General features: G+C 38.5%; 2 protein-coding genes across 41 annotated transcripts in view; one reads left to right on the forward strand and one right to left on the reverse strand.

The window, feature by feature from the left end:
• LOC105276337 overlaps positions 1-24280 on the reverse strand; it is a 334767-nt gene that overhangs the window by 132963 nt on the left and 177524 nt on the right. The window lies entirely within an intron of this gene.
• Positions 20616-22159, forward strand: LOC105276330 (putative nuclease HARBI1). The gene has a single exon (XM_026970874.1). The coding sequence runs from the start codon at positions 20973-20975 to the stop codon at positions 21627-21629; it is 657 nt and encodes a 218-aa protein (XP_026826675.1). The 5' UTR covers positions 20616-20972; the 3' UTR covers positions 21630-22159.

Here is a 24280-nt window from a genome sequence, read left to right on the forward strand (position 1 = left end):
ATGAGCGACAGAACGAGAAAGCGAGAGCAAGAGCGAGAGCGAGAGCGAGAGAACGAATGCATATATAAAAGATTAAATTCTCCTGCTTTTTGTTGACTATCTGTTAATAATGTCTTTTTCTGAATGTAAGTAGGAAAAGTATTTGTACAATTCTTTTTACTATCTTGTGTTTTGCCTATAGAAGTACAATTGACGGACATTATAGAAATATAATACGTGCTAAAGGTACCGTATAGAAAGAGAGAGCGAAAGAGTAAGAGGGCAAGAGAACTAGAGAGCGAAAGAGAGAGAGAGAGAGAGTGAGTGAGTGAGAAGGTGAGCGAGAGAACGAGAGTACGAGAGAGCGAAAGCGTGAGAGGACAAGAGAATGAGAGAGAGAGAGAGAGAGAGAGAGACGTTTATTGACGCCCTGGGACAAGTCCTCTCAAGCGCTTAACCAACTTAAATACATCCATAATAATGAGAAACATGTAAGATCACAAATATTATAAAAGTGATACAGGCAAAAAAAAGAAAGAAAATACAAATCAACAACGCAATACATAAAAAAAATAAAATAATAATAATAATGAAGCAAATAAAATAAGTGAAAATAGAATACAAAGTATAATATAATAATAATAATATAGCAAATAAAATAAGTTCAGCAAGCATTAAACATATATGTAGATACAAAGTATATAAAGCAAACATATAAATGAAAAGAAGAAAAAGAAAAAGAAAAATGAGCAGGTACAATTAAAAATCAAATATAAAATGAATACACAAAAAAAATAAAAAGAACGTCGCAACGAAAGGTAAGAAATCATCCTGATACTGTAGTTAAGAGATACTCATACAAGCCATTTTTAAAACCTTGAACCGTTTTGATTGTTCTAATCTCGAGAGGCAGGGCATTCCAAAACTCCGCAGCAAGGCATCTGAATGATCTCTTAAACGTCTCTGTTCTACAGATAGGAACCACTAGATTCCCACCAGAAGTCCGTGTAGATCGCAAGCATACCTCCTCCCTCATAGCAAACTCTTTGAACAAAGTACACGGTTTGCCAGTCAGAATTACTGAATGCAAAAGACTTCCCATAAAATATTTCCTTCGCTCATCCACTTTCAGCCACTTAAGACTTCGTATGAGAGGAGTAATATGTGCATCCAGTCTGCATTGAAAAATAAAGCGCACACTCGCATTCATGGCCCTCTGCAATCTAACATTCTGCTCCCCAGTCACATCACAGATAGCAGAACAGCAGTAGTCGAAGAGGGGTAGGATCAAAGCAGCAACCAAAGATTTCCTCGCACATTGTGGAAGTACCTCCTTGAAAAGCTTAAGCCGGTATAAGGTAGCATGAATCCGTCCAACCATCACATTGACATGCTTCTCCCAATACAGGTTGTTAGTGATCGTCAGTCCAAGGTACACCACCGAGTCCAAGTAGGGAATCACCTCTCCACCAACCACAATCTTTGGCACATTCCCTCCATGGATGGCATTAATAAATCTTGACGTACCCAGTATAATTGCTTTGGTCTTGCTGGGATTAAGACGCAAACCATTAGCTACAGCCCATCTCCAGATGTTATCAATGTCCTCATTTAAATCACGTATTGCCTCAACTAGATGAAAGGGATCACAGTGTATATAGATCATCAAATCATCCGCATAGAAATTAAACTTGACATGTCGAAGTACTGGTCCAAGGTCAGATACAAACAAAAGAAAGAGCAAAGGTCCAAGAACAGAGCCCTGCGGTACGCCTATATCAACATTGATGAAGGATGAAGATCTTTGGCCAGACGGATCTCTCACAGCCTGGCATCTATTATCTAGATAGGAGCACAGCCAACGCAACGCTGAGCAAGAGAAATTCAGCTTCCTTAACTTTTCAATTAACAACCTATGCGAGACGCAATCAAAGGCCTTAAAAAAATCAAAAAAGACCGAAACAGTGACCATCCTCTTATCCACAGCCCATCTTATATCATCCAGAACTGTAACAAGCGCAGTCTGAGTAGAGTGCCCCTTCCGATATGCCGACTGGAAAGGATCAAATAAATTGTTGAGCTCAAGAAAATCAGTAATCTGCTTGGCTACAAGACGTTCCAACGCCTTAGAAACGAAACACAAAATAGAAATTGGCCTAAAATGCTGCACAGAGGTCGGAGACTTAATTTTAGGTAACAGTACAACAAGAGCGGCCTTCCAGATGTCAGGAAAGGTACCATATAGCAAGGAATAATTAAAAATATGTGTTAGCACAGGCAGGATGCAAGGTAGTGCAAGATTAATCAGCTTGCTAAAGAGTCCGTCCACACCAGTAGATAGAGAATTATTCCTCTTCAGCACCACAGATACCTCTCTTGGAGTCACGTCTCGCAAGTACAGCTTCTCGTCACCGTACTCCAACTCACCCAAATATATCCTCTCATGCCCAACTCTGCTAGATCCAGAGGCAGTCACAAAGTAGTTATTGAACTCATCAGCAGTGAACATCAGAGAGCGACCATCTCCCCGTGGCTTGATCAAACCGAGAGATCTTAATTTGCTCCAAGTTTCCTTTTGATCCATACTCTTGCCAAAGCAATCCGAGTAGAAGTTCTTTTTCGCATTCCTGACCTGAACTTGAACCTCATTTCTCAGCTTTCTAAAGTCATCATAACAGGAAGTGCATCTGCACTTCTTCCACCTTCTTCTGGCTAGATCTCTACTACGCATATTCCTCTTGATGTCAGCATTGATCCACGGTGCAGGCAGATTTTTTAGCTCAATAGTTCGTTCAGGCGCATGTTTATCGAAGGTGGACAGCAGTAGCCTATTGAAAATCTCCACTTTAGAGTCGATGTTGTCATTCTCAAAAACCTCCCCCTAGTTCAGAGCCTCCAAGTCCCTCAAGAAGTCCGCAGTTTCGAAGCCTCTGAAATCTGTAGCAAGAATAGTTCTTCGCTTTTCACGCATTACACCGATCTTGTAAGTAATGTAAATGAGATCATGAGCTGACAGGAAGTTCACATCATGTTGTCCATAGGCCACAACCCTATCGCAATCATCCGCAAGACAAATATCCAGCCAAGTTGCCGAGTCTCTGGTATGGTGAGTTGCTTCAAAAGGTACGAGATGAAGGTTGTATCTCTCAACATAGTCGAAAATCTGTCTGGAGTCATAAGTAAGAGTACCAAGGTCCGCATTAAAGTCACCAAATATGATAGCATGCTTGTAAAGAGCACTCATATCTGCGAACACGTCGAAGAACTCCGCTAGATATTCACAATGAGGCGGCCTATAAACCACCGCAAGCAGCAGCCTAGTCCCACTCTCCGCAGTGATTTTCGCTATCAAGAACTCAGGTTTGCCACAGTAGAGCGGATCCGAGCTTCCCAACACCCTCGCAGTCAAAGACGACCTCAGGTAGAAGGCAACACCACCACCTCTTCTACCGACACGATCACCTCTGAAAAGCCGATATCCAGGTAGTGCCACAATGTCGTCACAGATCTCAGGGCGCAGCCACAACTCAGAGATACAAATGATGTGATACCGAGCTCCAAAAAAAACAATCTGAATTCATCGAGGTGAGCAACCAGCGACTGACAATTCACATGACATATTTTCAAATCCTCAAGAGCATAATCCAAGTTAGCCATAATTGATCATTTGAATTTTCTGCAAAATACGTTTCTTCAGGATAGAACATCTAAGACTATCGACTGCAGTATGCTTTAAGTCTCCCCGAGGGTTCCACTTCATGCAGTTTACACATGTTGGCTCAGAATCCTTACACGTACACTCTCTAGTGTCATGACTCCCAGAGCAGTGTATACAAGTAGCTCTCTCTTTACAGTTGGTTGAAATGTGCCCAAAACCAAGACATCTGAAGCACTGCAATGTTCTAACATAATCAGACTACACGCAGAGTAGCAGATAAAGATCCGTGATTCCTTCTTCAACTCATTCCTCACCTCAGGGGAAACCTCAATCACACAACTGGTGTGCCGTCGGTTCTTGCTAGGAAATGTGTACACCACCTTTAGAGAGGGATCCTGCAGATTCCGAAGATTCAACTCCCTGACCTCCTCGCAGACTTCTTCGTCGGACAAATTTGTAGGAATCCCATGTACGATGATCCTTGGATTCAGTCTATCCACCATCTGCACCCTGAAACCGGCCTTGCTCAATTCAGGAGCGTTCCTTATTCTGTCAATATCAGGATCAAGAGCCTCTATGCGCACTCCGTTGTTCCTTGCAGTGGTAATTCTATTCACCCTCAACGAAACCAGAGACGGCTTGATAACTTTCTGAACCTCCAGCAATGTATCCTTTGAGGTTTCACATTTACTATTCTCACCGTCCGGCACGATCAAGAAACTAGTGGTTTTAGGAATGCTGATAGAAGGCCCCCTCGACAGCTGAACCTTAGCTGCAGACGACTTAACAACAGAAGCAAAGCTTCTGGCCCCAGACTTGATTCTATCCTTATCATTTTGCATGTCGAGCGAACAGCCCGTACCAAGCCCACCAAGAGCATCCTCCACAACTCTTTTAATATCATCAAGCTTAAGAAAATTTTGACAGACCTGCCTCTCATCCAAGAGATTAATGTATGCAGAAGATATTTCAAAAAAGGCTTCCTTACATGCTCGAAACGCAGACTCAACCGACTGTCTCTTATCAAGGGTGTCCCTACTCCCTAGCAGTATTTTCGCGACATTGTCATTATGTCTACCGATAGACCGCTTAAGCGCATTAATCCTCAAGACCGAAATCCTGTCGCCCTCCTCCAACAAACTAGACGACAGGACCTGACTACCTATACCATGCCGACTCGCCGCACAATCATCAGTCAAATCATCAGTAGTCGGTAACGAAGAATCCCTTACAGCCGCTTCAGTCATCCTCAGTGTTCCAGACACCAAACATGACAACAAAAGCAGCCCAGCATGCGAGTCTCTGCGCAAGCGCACTCCAATCCAGTCAACAGCCCTGCTATGCTCCAACAGTCGAGCCTCCTCAAGAAGAATCTACGACTTGGAAAATAGAGCCGATATCACAGCACTGACTACTCCTGCTGACCACCAAGAATGTCCAAAATGTCAAGTTAGGCGCTCTGACCAACAAGCACTGCAACAGAAAGCCCCTAGGGGCAGCAAACAGCAGAATCTTTCTTCCAAATACGGAGCAAACAAAGCACGTCCATTCGCACTTACCGACTCAGAGAGAGGGAGAGAGAGAGAAAGAGAGAATTACAAAAAGGAGTGAGATCCCTAAAAAAAACCTTTTTAAAAAAAGAAAAAATATATACGCCAAGTACATAAAACCTCTCAACTTGTCAAAACTCAAAACTAAATATGAAATCAATAATTAACTAGCCAAGTATCTAGAAGCAGTTTGAGTATTTTACCCAAACGTTTTCCATGCATACTCTCTTATCGCACGACGACATTGAAGTACTTGGCGTGCCCGGATCGCAGTGGTCATGTATTCTTGTAAATTTGTATAGTATCTTGATTTGTACTGTATCTTGTATCTTGATGATTTTTAATAATGATTCGCAAATGATTTTGTGTCTCTTATAGGTAGAACAGTACGTTTTAATGTGATTCGGGCACGCCAAGTACTTCAATGTCGACATGTAATAAAAAAGTATGCATGGAAAACGTTTGGGTAAAATACTCAAACTGCTTCTAGATACTTGGCTAGTTAATTATTGATTTCATATTTAGTTTTGAGTTTTGACAAGTTGAGAGGTTTTATGTACTTGGCGTATATATTTTTTCTTTTTTTAAAAAGGTTTTTTAGGGATAATATTTAAAGAGAATTAAAACAACGCTTGGATTGGAATAGGATCCTTGAATGATATACTACCATTTGGGTTTTTTCCATTGACATAGGAATATATGGATGGAGCCTATGCTGCGAACTTAGGCAAGGGGGGTTCTGAGATTTGGGATAAGGAGAGGCTGCTGGCAAATCGGGCGAGTTCGTCTGTTCTCGACATCGCCCGAATGATACTGTTTAGCTGCGTTCCGATATTCACTGCCAGTACTGAAAATCTATAGTATACGTGACATACACTATAGCTTTTCAGTACTGGCAATGAATATCGGAACGAAGCCTTTGTTGTACCTGTGGGATTAGACCATTTGATAAAGTTTTGTGAAGTTACCTGGGAAAAACAATTACTTAAATTAAACTTACGATGAGTTATTGTGATGTTTCGCAATGTAGCAATCGCATTAATTCAAAAAGAAAAAATTGGCAACAACTGATGAAAGAAAATAAATAATAATCAGAAAATTTCTTTTCATCTGTAAGGAAAACATATAATTGTAGGTTATACACAATGTCAGTAAAAGTTTCAGATAAAAATAATAATGAAGAATATTTATCTGGATGATTAATTATCCAGATTAGATAATTATTCTTGCGCTATGTTCCAATATTCACTAACAATACTAAAAATCTACAGTTTACATATTTATGTATATGATATATTTTATACACATTTCGACAAATTAGTTTTTAATTATGAATAAATTTATAAGTAATACATATTGTAATAAAATTATATAAATGTTTCTTGCATCGTAGTAATAGAAATTAGAACTAACATTTCCTCATGCATTGTCATTATGTCATTATGCAAGAGTGTGCTTTGTTAGACATCACTGGTGAAACCGAACATACCCGAAAAGCCGAAGTTACACGAAGTGCCAGTGCTCTCCCCTTACCGCTAATCTCAACTTCCCCTCATAAAAGGCTCCGTTCATATATTCCTATGTCAATGGTTTTTTCGAGGCATAAACCACGCGTACGTATACTTGGCGGTTTTTTTTACCTTTTTTAAAAAGGTAATATATATTAGGTGTTCCGGTTAATTTTGAGGGATTTTTTGAAAAAAACACGTTTATTTTAGAGAGACGTTAAATTATATTTTACTCAAAATATTTTCCATTGTTAGTTATAACTTTTTCCCACTTTTCGGGCAACAAGTGCATTCCGCGATAAAAGAAATGTCCGTCCTTCGAGGCAATCCACTCATCAAGCCATTTTTGAATTTCTTTATATGTGAAGTGCTGGTCAGCAAGACTGTGCTGCATGGATCGGAATAAGTGATAGTCGGAAGGAGCACAGACTGGTGAATACGCGGCGTGTGGTAGGACTTCCCATTTAAGTGCCGATAATGTATCCTTAACTGTTTTTGCAACGTGCGGTCGAGCGTTATCGTGCAACAAAATCACTTTACGTTTTCTTTGCGCTATTATTGGACGTTTCTGACTCAAAGCACGATTCAAATCACTTAACCCATTAACTCCCAACAAGCTCGAATTCTTTGCTCAGCCTCATTCTCGGAAAGAATCACGAAGCATATTTTTACCAAAACAATGATTCTTACTATTTTTGGGCGTACTCTTTCGAATTCCGAGGTCAAAATTGAGCCTCCGTGCCTCAGAAAAAACATATGACGTATTAAAACTAAAAAACACCAAAAACTTGGACTTTTTTTCGAAATGTTTTTTTGCACAGAAAAAGGGTTGCAATCCACTTCTAAATTCAACTATCGGTGCATAAAATAGTTGAACTTTAACGGCGAATTTTTTTGTTTTTCGAAAAATCGCGTGATTGTCCTAAAATGACGTTTATATGAGGAAATTTTCGACAAATGATTTATTGTAAATAATCTAATAAAGTTCATAATATCGAGGTTTCTGATACTTGAAACGTTACCAATTGTTGTGCTTATTACCGTAGATAATGTTTCCACGTAATTTGTAACTTCAAAGATGGCAGATCCAAGATGACCGCCAAAATATTTCCAAAATAATCGTGAATGAAAAAGAATTCAGTTTTTTTGTTATTACTCGCTTCTGGAACTTCAATCCGGTAAAATTCATACTATTGTAGATGTTCTTGACATTGCTGATTACGAATATCAAGTTAGATTTGCAAACTCAGTTAGTTTAAACAACATTGTTTAAACAATTCACTGCAAAATTGTATTTTTTCTAAACTTTTCTGCCAAAATCTTATTCTACGGAGAAAATTACGTCGGAAATATGCTCTAGTTCTCCCAATATATTTTCGATAAAGCTGTAAATTGACGAGAAATAGCGGAGAAAAAAGTGTTCATACTTCCATGTGATACGCCAAGAGATACGTAATGAGAGAGCAGGTTTTACAAGTAATTTCAAAAATGTAACACGTTTCTTACGTAATTTTGTCCGTAGAATAAGATTTTGGCATAATTATCATAGTAGATCTATTTTTCGCCTCCAGTTATAATTTGATATAAAAACTGCTTCTTTTTATGACGAGAAAGCAATGAAGTGCAAATGGTTAAACGGTTTTGAATTACCAATTCCGATAATTCATGTGAAACCCATTTGCCTTCTTTTTGAATCTTCCCCATTGCGTGTAAACGATCTGAAACGGTTGATTTACCAACATTTAATGCTTCAGCTAGTTCTTGAAGCGTTTGAGCTGAGTTTTCATCCAGTAATGCCTGCACTTTAGCATCTTCGAACTTTTTTGGTTGACTGGAACGTTCTTTGTCTTTCAAATCAAAATCACCACGCCGAAATCGCCGATACCAGTACTCGCACCTTTTAAGGGGGCATATACCTTTGTCGGTTTCAAAAAATAGATTTTTTTTCTTTTCATTTTTCGACAGTTTGAACCTTCAAGAATGTTGTCCTAAAACCGTTTTTTGAAATTCGAATAAGTAAAGAAGTTACAACGCGTTTTGTCGGGAAGTGCACAGGCGTGCGCCTGCCGTTTCTGAAGCGGCGCGCAGGTAGAAGGGTCGGACCTTCATGCAACGGTTTCTTAATTTGTCCTCTTTACAATAAAACTTACTTTGGAGATTGAAGTATAGGTATTTTCTAATAAATGACACAGTAAGCAGTGCTCTAAACTGTTTTCAAGCCGTTTATTCATTTAATTGGCGTCGGTTACGTGATACGGACGATTCTCGTTGTTTGTGAAGCACGTGTCACGATAAATAGGTATAAACGTTCTCGAGAGTCACAGGGAGTGAACAAATTTCGAAAAAGTTTTACGCACAAACGAAAAATGCCGCTCAATAGGTGAACGTTCAAGCACAGCACGCGACGCGGGAGGCCCGAATAAGCCGTCGCCTCGCTAAAAACCAACAAATGGAGGCAAACCTTGAGCAGAAGGATTCCCTGTATGGCCCAGGAATTGACGATGACGTGTAAGTTGAATAAATTTAGTTTTACAATAGAGTAAACTTGTTCCACAACTTTAAACGCGTTTTTCTCAAAACCATGTTTTTTAAATCGGTACCATAAATATCTTGGCAACGGATCAACTGATTTACTTGATTTTTTTTTAAATGAAAGTTTATACAATTCTCTAGTCCTTGACCCATGCTTTTTGAAAAATTTTGATTTTTTATATTTTATTTTTACCAAAGAAAATTGAATTTTTGGTCAAAAATTGATACCTAAATTTTGACAGTCTGCCATTTTGTCGAAACTTTGAATTTTCTCAAACGGATGGGTCAAGGACTAGACAATCTATTGACCTTTAATACCCTGTAATTCTTTTGTGTTTCAGATAATCCTGCACGGAGATATCTATGGTACCGCAATTTCGTTCGTTTTGCGCAGGACTTACTTCAAGGGGCTGCAGGGGGGGGGGATGTTTTATTTAAAACAATGAATAAAAAGTTTTTTTATAACTACAATAGAGGTACTTTATTATACAAAAAACGCTTACCTTCAAATATTTTTCTTTATTGTTAAAAAAAATCGCGAAATATGCCTATTTTTTGGGCCGAGAAACGTATATGCCCCCTTAATTGATGGAGCAGACTCAGAATAAGTTTCTGAGATAAATCGGTGAGCTTCGGCAGCCGTTTCCTTCGAATCGAAGCAATAAAGCAATAAATGACGAAAATGCTCTTTACCACGCTCCAATTTCGATCGCACAAAAAGTGTGGTTATGTTGCACGAATGCACATGCCATGTGTCAAATTATTTGTAGCTATGTTCAAACTTTACAATGGCATACTAACTTTCAAAATATCTCTAATAGATTTGTAGCTATAGCCATCTACAGCCATGGACAAAATTATTAGGCACCTTGTTTCTCGCAAATATCGCGGAACTGAATAAGTGTAAACTTTATGTTTATATGTTGTTTTCATTCTATCGACCTCGTGAATGGTTCAAACGATTGAGGTACGAAGTTCAATATCTTTCTTATGGGAATAACGATACTTCTCTGAAACTTCTTCAGTTTGTATTTTGACTTTGATGACTACGGACGTGATTATTATGTGTAAAGAAATATATCTATACTCGCAAGTGCAATTTCTATTACTGAACTCAAGAAAACGGTCCTTGAAAAATGGGAGAAGGTATCACCTTCTATGTGCAAGCGACTAGTGCATAGCTTACCTGAAAGGAACAGAAGTCATAAAACACAATTGTGGACCAACCAAATATTAGTTTGTATGATTGTTTAGAGAATATATGTTAATATTTATAAAGATGGTGTTATTAATTTTCTTATAAATTAGAAGGAAGTTAGTTAAATAAGTAGGGTGCCTAATAATTTTGTCCATGGCTGTATATTAATCCCTCAAAACTCACCGGAACACCTAATATATATAGCGCTCTGTGTAGCGCCGCGGTGAGTCGCGCCGTGCGCCGTGCGCCTATCTGCCTCTTGTACTTGACCCGTTATTCATTAACTATTTCTTTTTATAATTCAAAAAGTAAGCTTCGGAGAAAATTGTGGTAAAGGAAAAATCGTCTCAGAATTCAAATGTTATAAATATGACATTGTAAGGACATAAGGTTGTTCCGAATCACCCTGTATATTTAAACTAAAAAGAAAAATAAACTATTTATACATTTTACTATTCAGATGGTTCTTAACTATATTTAATGTTCCGCGAGTGACGAAATCACTGTAACAAACGATTACAGTGCAAAATCAGTAAGGAAAAGTCAGTGAAAAGTCCATTTCGCATATGATAGATGCTTGTTTCGTTTCTCGAATTGTCTGCTAAGTGCTGTTTGTCAGAGCTTTTGTGAACTCAGATGCTCGAGCCTGTTTATGGAATATTTGTTTAAACGCTGATTTGCAGTGATGAGCAATAAATTTGAAGTTACGGAAGTGGCCCGCAGGCAAACGATTGACACTCCCACGGACGTGATGTTCGATGGTGATCGCTAGAGCGCAAGGTGTAACGTAAGTACGACGATCATCCGATTACGTCATACATTTGCACACTATTATTAAAAAAAGGAACGATAAAATACTTTCTGAGAATAAGATATTTATTTTTAGTATGTTTTATTTTCCAAATGCATTATACAAGTATCATCTTGAATACACGTCAATAATTTGTGATCTGCAATTGATTCATCATCGAAATCAATTATCGCTTTCACGTATCGCTTACAGCATTACATACAAGTTATGTCCCAAAAATAATGAGAATGATTTTCAAAAAAATTCTTTTATTTAAAAAACACAATTAGATCACTTGATCATTTTCAAAGTAAGTCCCTTGGGACTGAACAAGTCTGAGAGGCATGTCAGAGCCCTCGTCACAGCTGACTGGACAGTGCTAAAATGATGTCCTTTCAGAGTTTTAATTTTGGGGAACAAAAAAAGTTGCAAGGCGCTGAGTCAGTTATAGAGTGAGTGGGGAAGGGTAGAGATGTTTTTCTGTGCCAAAAATTCCCTCATAGCCAATAATGTGTGACTCGGCGCATTGTTATGATGAAGTATCCACGTGGCAATGTCTAGCGCACTCGCAAAATCCTTCTCTAACGTTTCTAACGTGTTTTTCCAAGTTTCACGCAAAATTTAATTGCATAATTTAATTGCTGCTCGACGCTCCTCTGCATGTTTGTTCATGACGAGAGTGAAAAACGAGGCTGCACTTCTGTAACGTACCGACCGTTCGAAAGGCTCAACTGAGGAGGATCTGAGTCGGACCGTCCGACCAGAACGCGGCCGCGGCTCACCGTGTGGAGGAGATGACGTACACAAGCGAGAACCGCGTACGTGTGCGCTCAGCGTTTCGAGTGGTTCATCGTTTGTGTGCGTCATCCCTTCCACTATGGTGAGCCGTGAGCCGCGGCCGCGGCATCACTGGATCCGACCATATACCAGAGATCCTCCCTCAACTACCTCGACCCCCACTTTCCTCACGCAGCCCTCCTGGGGAGTGTAAAAAATTCATTCTTATTACTTTTGAGACACACCTTAAAAACACATCTTAAAATGTTTACAAAGTATTTGAATTTAACGCCTTGTGTATAGATTCACATAATAATGTATACATATAATCGATATAATATTTTAAATTGAATAAAAAATTTACAGTTGGCTGAAAATACAAGGCAATATTGGATAATGTAAACAATTTTCGATTCACGCATTTTACAAACTTCCACTGTTAAATCTTTAATTCGTGACGATGAATAATAAAGAGTTGGAATGTAGAAATTGTTTGATGTCTGTAAGTCTTTAAATTAACGTGTTGAAATAGGCAACACTACTTAATTTCCGTGATCGTCACCAAAGACTACCTCCACGTTGGACATAGGTCCTGCATTAATTCTAATCTCCAAACATCTGTATGAAGTTGGCATCAAAGAGTGTTTTCTTCCTAAGATACGAGGACGAGGCTTCGAAGAAGAATCGAAACTTCTACAAAATAATCAGTAGACAATAATTAAATAATTATTAATAAATAATATAGGGAAGAATGCATATATATAAAGCAATGTAATTAATTAGCACTCACTTTTTCTTGCATGGAGGAACTTCATCTTGAATAGGTACGTAATAATTGTAGCGCTTAAGATTCCCCTCTGCACGATACATTTTTTGCGTACATACTCGTAGGAGTTACCACTTACGGTTTTTGTCACAGAGCGACTGCTGCAAGGAAAAAAAAGAAAAAGAAAAAAATATGTAAGAATTATTTCTAAGTAATGCTTTCATCGTTCGGCTGTTGTCGAATGACAATAACGTCATTGCGTTTAAGATTTTTTGTCATTTTGCATATTTTAAAAATGTAATACGAGATAAATATCTCCCATCTCCATGGATATAAAAAAGTTTTAGCTGCACATATTAACATGTAATACTATAAAAAACTGGTCAGACTCGCGACACCGGTGTCAAAAACTTTCGATTTAGACACGATTTGCAAAGTTGTATTTTTATGTCCTTGCGTGAGATGACATACACATGCACAGCGACTGACGTAATGAATCTATCTCCATCTCGAGTGTAAAAAAAGTGTTGCACATACTAACGAGAAAATAACACGAAGTGTAAAATCGTTTTTCGAACGAGTCAAACCTTGTCCGATAGGTTGTAGGTAGGTAATGAGTTCACATGGCTATAAAACTGTATTTTCGTTTTGTTTTATAATTCGAACAGCCTGAAATGTCCTTAATGGTATATAAAAATGGTATACAGGGTGCGTCACCAAAATCCGGACAAATTTCAATTTAAATTTCCCGCCATATTGTGCCTCCACCAGAGGTTGTTGTTGGCGTCCGAGAAACCCTGATGCTTCTAGTAAACAGTCATAATCTCAAAATGGCCGCGATGTTGAAACCAAGTGCGGAGTATAATCGAAGAGCCGCGATCATCGAAGGCCTTCGCGCTGGGCGCTCAGCAACGGAAATAATTCGGTTCTTTGAATACCCGAGATCAACCGTTTATGACGTTGTAGCAAACTATACGGCTTCAGAACAGTCCAACGAAAGTTCCAGTATGCCGGCGAAGAAGAATCACTCGAAAGAACGCAGCGCGAGGACCCCCGCAGTCGTCGAAAGAGCTCAAGCGTTTTTTTGGAGGATCCAGGGCAATCGTTGCGAAAATTGGCGTCGATTGTGGGTGTAAGCGAGCCAACAATGCGTCGAATTGCCGAGGAGGACTTTCGATACAAATCGTACACTAAAGATACGACAGATGCTCTCCGAGGCTGCCAGGACAAAGCGAGTTGCTCGCTGCAATCTGCTATTGTGTTCCTTGAAAAACGAAGCGGCGGGACGTATCAGGTTCTTTTCTGACGAAAAAATTTTTACTGTTGATGCCGAAATCAACCGAAGGAATGACCGCTGGCTCGCCCACGACCCCGAGGATGTTCCCGTTGTTGCCAGAACGAAATTTCCGGCCAATGTTCACATGCTAGGCGTTGTGTCCAACGAGGATGACGTCATACCACCGCATTTCTTTAAAAAAGGAGAAACTGTGACAAAAAAGTGTATGTGCGCGTTCCGACGAGTGTGGTGAAGCCGTGGATGGACACTGTGGCGTCCGGAAGGTCATGTTTTTCAGCAGAACGGTGCACCGACCCACACAAGCCATTTGGTCCAAAACTGGCTCTCAGACAAAGTTGATATGTTTTGGTCCAAGGAATTCTGGCCTCCTAACAGCCCAGATTTGAATCCCTTGGACTACTACGTATGGAGTGTAGTTGAAAGGGTCACCAACAAGTCCCGGTATCCCAATGTGACATCATTAAGGATCTCTATTGAGGCAGCATTCGCCGGAATGGACAGCGCTGCATTACAGCGTGCGTGCGGCCGCTTCAGGCCGAGAATAGAGGCCGTCATTCAAGCTAATGGGGGATATATTGAATAATTGTGCTCTATAGGGATCCCTCAAGTGCCATGTAAAAGGATTTTTTGTAATATTTAATTTTTCATTAATAACATTTTGTTTAAAGAAATTGTTCAATTTGTCCGGATTTTGGTGACGCACCCTATATAGGAATACATAACAAAATAATTTAGGTTAAGTAAAAAAGTATTTATCATACGTTCTATATTAATTGTAAGAAAGAAAAACTGAAACGGCAGAATTCGAATGCTCACCGGTGCAACACCGGTACCACGGTGGAACGATACAAAAAGAGCAAGTCTTAACTGAGTAGCCTTAGTTACGCCGCTTATGTTGACAAAAGAAGTATAGTTTAGGCACATGATCTGATCAGCACCATGCCGCGAACCGAATTTTGCATTGCAAATTTTCCTAAACAAAGGATCATTCAACCAAACCGTTTTAGGGTTTTCATTACCTACTTACAACATATCGAACAAGCTTTGACTCGTTCAAAAAGCGATTTCGCACTTCGCATTATCTCCGGTAAATATTCCGATGAAGGGAGCCTGCCCCGATGACCTTGACCTTGACATATATTATAGAGGTCACCCTCCTAAGTGACCTTCAAGAGGTTTTAGCCGTCGCTCGTTGTTTACTAAAAAGTTGTTAACAAAAGAAGTTTAATGATTTTGCACGAATTTTCAGCCGTCCACGACAAGCAAAAGGTTATATTTTCCGAAACTGGACCCCAGACACATACGCTCGGTTTCAGCCCGCTTTGCGGGAGGGCGGGGGGCAGGGGTTTCGCCCCCCCCCTCCCTGCCAGAACCAGTGTAACAAATTTTACCGTACAGATTTTGATCACCTGGTACACGGCACGGATCCCGACGGGGGGGCGAGGCCCTCGCCCCCCGCCCTCCCGCGAAGCGGGCGGAAAACGAGCGTATGTGTCCGAGAATCCAGTTTCGGAAAATGTAACCTAACCAGGTTAGGTTAGGTTAGGTTAGGTTAAAGCAGAAAATACTTTGTATTTAACTGTTTATGCTTTTGGTTAAAGTGAAGAATACTTTGTACTTATATTAAAAGAAACTATTCTATATATTAACGATTCACTGCTTTAAATGACTTTCCTTCCTTCGTTCATATACATATTCGTCGTTTATATATTTCAATATTCAAAATAACTACTATACAGGGTGTCCCAGACTTACCGAATCACCGGTTCAGGGTAGATTCCTGACGTCATTCCGAGACAATAGTTCCTCTTGCAAAATGTCGAGGGTGGCGTAGTTTCGGCGCTACAAAGGGTTGTAGTTATCCTATCCTTGTGCAGAATTTTCCCGCGTTCAGTGACGGTAGGTCGAAGGGGCCCCGCGCATCGCGCACACTTCAATTTGTTATTAATTTTTCGCGGCTGTTCACTGCGTGTTTCTATTCACTGCACAATGTCCTGCAAGCACTGTATCCTGTTCCTATAAGTACTGTTCACTCTTCAGGGTCAAATCCGAAGACCTTGCTGGCGAAATCATTCGCTCCGCGTTCGATCCATTTATCCGCGTATGTCTCGTTAAACGCACTTCCACATACGTGTACACCGAGATTTTCACGCGTTGCCGTTTGACTTTCTGCGACATTGGCAGTACGATCGACGAGAAAAGGCGGACCTATCGCTTATCATGTTGCACGAAATCGCGATACACGAGGAACTGTCAAAACATACGTGAAGTGCAGCGCGCCTCCGCGATGACAGAAAATCAATACGAGCGATGCGAAGCGCGCTGCACTAATATCGATAAGATGTGATTCATTAAGACGATACAATTTAAATTTTATTAAATAATTATTCTCGCCACAGATAAATCGGGATTATTTAATAAATTGTAAATTGTATCGTCTTTATGAATCACATCTTATCGATATTAGTGCAGCGCGCTTCGCATCGCTTGTATTGATTTTCTGTCATCGCGGAGGCGCGCTGCACTTCACGTATGTTTTGACAGTTCCTCGTGTATCGCGATTTCGTGCAACATGATAAGCGATAGGTCCGCCTTTTCTCGTCGATCGTACTGCCGATGTCGCAGAAAGTCAAACGGCAACGCGTGAAAATCTCGGTGTACACGTATGTGGAAGTGCGTTTAACGAGACATACGCGGATAAATGGATCGAACGCGGAGCGAATGATTTCGCCAGCAAGGTCTTCGGATTTGACCCTGAAGAGTGAACAGTACTTATAGGAACAGGATACAGTGCTTGCAGGACATTGTGCAGTGAATAGAAACACGCAGTGAACAGCCGCGAAAAATTAATATCAAATTGAAGTGTGCGCGATGCGCGGGGCTTCTTCGACCTACCGTCACTGAACGCGGGAACATTCTGCACATGGATAGGATAACTACAATCCTTCGTAGCGCCGAAACTACGCCACCCTCGACATTTTGCAAGAGGAACTATCGTCTCAGAATGACTTCAGGAATCTACCCTGAACCGGTGATTCGGTAAGTCTGGGACACCCTGTATTTGCAAAATTTCTTTTGTTAATAACTTTTTCATAAACAACGATCGACGACTAAAACTTTGCGGGTTATTCGGGAAGGTGACCTTTGTAATATACATATGTCAATATTATGTTCTTGGTTCGCGTAGACAGCTGAAAATTCGTGCAAAATCATTAAACTTCTTTTGTTAATAACTTTTTAACAAACAACGAGCGACGGCTAAAACCTCTTGAAGGTCACTCAGGAGGGCGACCTTGACAATATATGTCAAGGTCAAGGTCATCGGGGCAGACTCCCCTCATCGGAATATTTACCTTATCTCCTTATAAGATATGCAAGAAACATAAGAATTTTTTTGAATATTATCTCCATTGTTTAGCTGTGACCTGGTGATGTCATTTGAATTACAATTTTTGTCATTTTTGTATATTTAGAAATATAATACGAGATGAATCTGATCTTAATGGATGTAAAAAATGCCATGTGATAATTAAAAACTGTAACGTGGTACCGTGTTAATAAGTAGCAAAGAGATATCAAATAAAATATGACAAAAAATATGTATGTATATATATACAGGGTGTCCGGTAGGGAAGGGGGATCAACTGGAAAGGTGGAGATAGATTGCGTGAAGTTGAGAAAAGTCTTGTACCATTTTGCGATTTGCGCAATAATAATCGAGTTATTAACGTATTGATATCAACATATGAGAGCGCGGTCGTGCAGCGAGGCCGTCGGTAGGCGAGCCGCGCGTTAGTTAGTTGTTGGTTACGGCGCAGTGAAGCAGCGGAAAATAAATTGCATGCCTATCATTTTATTAGACTCCAAACTTTATTACCTGAGGATTACGCCCGTAGAGTCAATTTTTGTACGTGGTTACTGGTACAAGAAGAAGAACCCGGATTTTTGCAAACAATATTATTTACAGACGAATCTTCTTTTACTCGCGAGGGTTTATTCAATATACATAATTCACATATTTGGAATAATAGAAATCCTAACGGATATACTATTAACAGTTACCAACATCGATTTAGTATAAATTTATGGGCTGGTATACTTCATAATTTAGTAGTAAGTTAAATTATTACACAAGAATATTGCCAATGACGGAGGTAGCAACATTGAAGACAAAGTTGTATCCGTTAGCAAAATTAAAGATAAGAAAAAGCAGTTTATAAACATTCCATACATCAGAGGTATTGGTGAAAAATTACGCAGAATTTATAAGGAGTGCAATCTTGGTGTCACTTATACAAAGTTTAATATGTTAGATCGGGTAATTAGATTAGGTAAAGACATGTTAGCGAGTAGCCAAAAGACCAATGTAGTATATAAGATTAAATGTGCGAACTGTGAGGCTTGTTACATCGGCCAGACGAAGAGACACCTGACTGTAAGAATCAACGAGCACAAATCAAATATAAAGAAAAAAGAGAGCGATTGGTTGGTTGTTAGCTGTCACAGAGGGCATGATGGCCATGAGTTCGACTGGATGCACGTGGATGTTTTGCATCAGGAGAAACATTTAGGGAGGCGCGAGATCGCGGAGATGATTTGTATCAAAAAGCACAGCAAGTCCATTAATCTGCAGAAGGATACCGATAACCTACCCGGTATATATGACCAAGTGCTAGCAAACATCTCCTTTTCTCCTTGACTTTGTTTACTGCTATCATTTGAGAGTGTACTCTCACAGTGTTCGGTCTCTTTGTCTCTCATTCGGTTTCTGGTGTCTTTTTCAGCCAGTAAGTTTGCGAACATATATGTATTTTATATTTATGCCGATTGTTGTATTTTCTTTTTGGTTTTTGCGGTTTATTTATGTGTATATTGCGGTTGAGTTGCGTTTCTCTTACTCATATGCTCTTTTTGTATTTGTGTTGCGGTTTTTTGTCATTTCTCTCACTTACATTGTAATACTTTGCATTTTTTAGAAAAAGACACACAACACTTGAAAAGGACCAGATAGTGGTCGAAACGTTGTGTCGCATTAACAACAATATACTGCCAGTGTGTCGATTAAAGAACCAGTGTTTTATTATTGTTTTATGAATTGCTATTTTAACTGACAAGTTTTTTATGATTTAAAATTATTTGTCCACACAGTTTTAAATTTTTAAGAAATTATAAAATATGATAAAAATAACTTTACAATTGAGATATATTTCATTTAGTTTTTGTTTATATGAATTTTATATTTTGTTTATATAACTCATAACATTATTTAATATGTGACAATTACATTGGGTGTTTACGATAATTAACTTTCGGAGTGATTTCCTCTAGGACTGAAATATAAGATAGGTACAATCATCTACTACCATCGTGATTCATGACAACTCATTGCTGTCTAATATAGCATTTCGCGAGTTCAGTAAGTTGTTACTAGCAGCACCAGGTGGTTATCAAAGAGGTAATGTATGAGATATATTTCATTATTAAATTGTAAAACAATTTGTCATTAATTTATAACAAGATTACATTTACTTAATTAAAATTATAATTATTTACAACGATCAAATATTTTTAAAATATTGTCCAAAATAAAACAAATTGATTATTTGAATTACGAGCAGTCTGTATAGAATAAAATATTGAAAATCATACATGATACAGTTATTCATATTAATTACGTAAATAAAAACGAAATTTTGTTCCAAATAATAGTAAAAAGTAAACATTCATTCACCGAATATTTTCAGGTTATTAGATTAACTAAAGAAAAGGAGTAAATATACGTTTCTGTCATAATGATATTATTTGAAAATGTAATATCAAATATTGATTAAAAATCGATTCTAAATAAATATTATTACTTATTTAATCGTTACTTTAATCATTAAAGTCATCTTATATTAAATATATATAGTGTTACATAAAAATTCTGTTCTCCTTGGATATATTATTTTTTCATATTATATTATTTGTTCATACTTTAATATTGTATTATGATTAAATAGTTTCAGATAGAAATGGATTTACTGGCACTATGGAATATATTTTTCGATTCTGATGATGATGAAGATTTTCTGCCGCAGCAACGAGAGTTTCATTTAAAAATTCAAAATTTTTTTGAAAATGTCGTCTTACTATATTCTTTATCAGGTAAAAGACTATGTTATAATTTAGTGTTTTAACTTCCTATAAGTGTTTTTGTATTATATTAATTTGTAATGAACAACATTAACATTCTTTAAATAGATTTCAAATCACACTTTCGGCTTGAAAAGCACGTAATGGAAATATTAATACAACAATTTGGAGCACGTCTGCATTACAACCGCGGTGCTGAGAAAATGCCTCCTGCTAAACAAATAGCAATTACCTTGTGGTACCTTGGAAATCAGGAAGTTTACAGGTATGTTTTTTTATTTTCATATGAAAGACTTCTCTGTATGTGCATTCTATTATGTTGATTTCATTTTTTCTTAGAATGACAAAATTATTTTTATGTATTATTGTTATTTGTATATTATGTATTTGTATATTGTGTATTATGTATTTTACACACACACCCACACCCACACCCACACTCATCCTCCCCCCCCCACACACACACGGACGTAAAACATATATATACATACATTTAACTTGGTATAAAAATTCTGACTGGTAATAATTACATGTAATTAAATGTTAATATACATATGTTATTGTTGTCACTGTACTGCCTGAACAGGCAAGCAACTGGAGTCTTACAACTCCAGAGAAATGATGAAATCTCTCTCGCCGTTTAACGTATAATTTTTATTTCAGATCAATAGCAGATAGCTTTGGAGTAAGTAAAGATACCGTTTGGAATTCCGTGTTTGAAGTTGCAATGTTATTAACTCAAGATATTCATACATATATTAAATGGCCTGAAACCCTATGAAATGGTTAACTCAGAAAGAGAATTTCGTGAATTAAATGGTTTTCCAGGGGTAATTGGAGCAATTGATGGCTCTCATGTCACTATAAGTGCACCTGTAGAAAATGCGGATAATTATATTAATCGCAAAGGCTATCATTCTATAATATTACAAGGAATTTGCAATTCTAAATTAAGATTTATAGATGTTTTCACGGGAATGTGTGGTAGCGTTCACGATGCAAGAGTTTGGCGTTTGAGCGATATAAAGCAGTTAATAACGCAAGACGTAAATAGGTACTTTCAAAATCAGTACCATCTTCTAGCTGATTCAGCATATCCATTGTCAAGTTTTATGTTAACCCCTTATAAAGATAATGGTCATTTAAACCATCTACAAAGAAACTTTAACACAAAATTATCCAAAACACGTGTAGTTATCGAACGTGCTTTTGGAATGTTGAAAGGAAGATTCAGAAAATTAAGATATATTTATATGTACAATACAGAAATGATACCGTTGGTTATAATCACTTGTTGCATCTTGCATAACATATGCATAGAAAATGAAGATGCACCTATGGCATTTGATCCAATAGAAATGCAAAATGATGAAAATAATGACGAAATTGCATTTATGGACGGTGCAGAAAAAAGAGATGTTATTTCTCGTATTTTGTGAAATAATAAAATAACATTACAAATAACATTTACAATTGTACTGCTAAATGTGATTTTAATATTTTAATTAATGAATAAATGTATTAATACATTTCTAAGTATTTTACTAAATGCTAGATAAATAATGTACTATTAACAATATTTTTTATTTTCTAATATCTAAAAAAACATGAGTAATGCTTATTAAGATTTACTTCATTTTTATTTTTCAAATATTGTTTTAAACACTTCTTTTACACTTATCTTTATTTTTTTTAATGCTTTTCTAATAACGACAAAAAACGTTCTTTTTGGTTATAATTTTCTTTATGATGATTTTCTCTTTGTGCTTTTAATTCTTCAATCCAGGAAGGTATTTTAGATTTTCTTTTTCTTATTGGTCGATTCTTTAAAACGTTGGTTGATTCTGTTAAATTTAAGTCATTTTCTTCGTTTTCCTCTTCATTATTGATTATTTCGAAACCTCGTGTACTCGATGCAATAGACAGTGGTGTAACTTCTGAATTTTTCCTCAACATATCATGCATTATTTCAAAATATTCCCATGTTTGTTTGGCTGCACCAGTATGATTCTTTGTATCTCTGATCGTTTTGTATCGTTTTTTTCATGCTATTCCATTTGATGTAACAGTTATTTGTAGTTAAATTATAACCATTAATGGCCGTAGCAATGGTTTTCCAAGCTTGTTTGTTCAAAGTAGGTGTATGACAATTAATATACGTATTTATCTCCTCCAACAGCAATTTCGTCATGGCATCGGTCCATTGAATTCTGCAACTCACTACGTTTACAAAAATTACTTATTATTTGAATAAATTTGGTTAATGAACTTATGTATAATTATATTTTTTAAATAATCATATACATACCAAAATCCGCTTCATATATCTGTATATGATAAATATGATAAAAATAACTTTACAAGTGAGATATATTTAATTTAGTTTCTGTATGTATGTATGTATGTATGTGTCTTTATTTCTTCCCCTTGGGGTTTGAAAGGCGCTTTTCCAGGGAGCGTACCCGAACCCCTTACATCATCTTTACTTTTCCCTTCCCCTTTCCCCTTACAATCATTCTTTCATTAACCTGGCCTTTGGTGACCTTACAGTGCCTCTAACTTATCTCCCTTCCCTTAACCTTCTTCTCCTTCTTCTCCTTTCTGTCCTTCCACCTCCTCTCTCCTCCTTCATTCCTCCTCGTCTCCACTCTCTTTCGTCCTCCTCCTGTCATCTCCTTCCTCTTCCTTTCTCTCTTTCCTTGTCCTCCTTCCTCTGCAACCATAAACCTTATACAATGAACTTATCCCTCCACCTCTCTCCCTTCTCTCTTCCCCTCTCTCCCTCTCCCATCTGCCCCCTCTCCCTGTTCACCCCTTTCCTTTCCTTCCTCCTCTCGCCCTTCTCTTTTTTCCCTACTTTTTTTCCACCAACTCCTGCTCTTTCTCATCCCATATCCACTCTCCCCATTCTATCTCCATCTTCCTATTTTCCACTCTTACTACCTTCCCCTTTGCTCTCTCCTCTTTCGCTTTCTCCAGCAGCCTCCATCTTATTTTCCTCTCCTCTATCGTTAGGTCCTCATCTAACCCTATTACCCATCTCCTCCACGCTTCCCCTCTTTTCCCCATCAAATCTTCTTTATCCTCTTTCCCCCTCATCTCTACTATTAATACCCACTTTCCTCTTTCCCCCTTCCTTTCTTCCACCTCGTCTATCTCTGTCTCTCTCCCTAGCAATTCCTCCATCATTTCTTCTACTGTTATCCTCCTCTCTCTTTTATTCTCTCCCTCTATTCCCCTACATACTATCTTATTTACCCTTCCCTTCCTTCGTTCTAACTCCTCCCTTATCCTCTTCTCTCTCTCCTCCCGCTCTTCCCCTCTCTCCATTTCTTCTCTCTTTCCTCTAACTTCTTCCCTATCTCCTTTCTTTCCCTTCTTTCCACCTCTCTTATCCTCCCTATCTTCTCCCTCTCCCTTCTTTCTTCCTCGCTCTTCTCCACTTCTCTCCACCACTCTTCTTCCTCTTCTTCCACCACACCTTCCTCTTCTATCCTCCTATTCCTCTCCTCTCCTTTCTCACGGCTCACCCCTCCACTTTCCTCTCTCTCTCTTCTCATTCTTCCTTCTTCTTTTGCCCTTGTCACCTATTCACTCTTCCTCCTCATTTCTCCCTCCTGCTTTTCATCTCCTACTCCTCTCTGCTTCCTCTTCTCCTTCTCTCCGCTCCTCCTTTCTTCCTCTCTCCTCACCTCCGACCTGCATCCCTCTGCTCTTTCTAACTTCTTTTCCCTTTCATTCTCCTGTTTTGCCCTTTCTTCCTCTCCCTCCTTCATCCCTTCCATCATCACCATCATCTTTCCCATCATCTCCATCATCTTGCCCATCATCTCCTTCATCTCCTTCATTTCTTCTCTAACCTTTTTCGCTCCTTCCATTCTCCACTCACTATCCTCTTTTCTCTTCCCTCACTAACCTCTTCGTTGCTTGATCCTCGATTCACGTGTCAACCATCGACCATGCCTTCGATTTCCAGCTTCGATCCTCTCCTTCTGCCGCCCTCTATCGAGTTCCATTCTTACTACCTCCATCTTCCTGTTTTACCTACTGCCCTTCTTTGTGTCCCTCCTATCTTACGTAATCATTTCCA

The sequence above is a fragment of the Ooceraea biroi genome, chromosome 6 (genome assembly GCF_003672135.1).
Source record: "Ooceraea biroi isolate clonal line C1 chromosome 6, Obir_v5.4, whole genome shotgun sequence".
NCBI classification, from domain to species: Eukaryota; Metazoa; Arthropoda; class Insecta; order Hymenoptera; family Formicidae; genus Ooceraea; species Ooceraea biroi.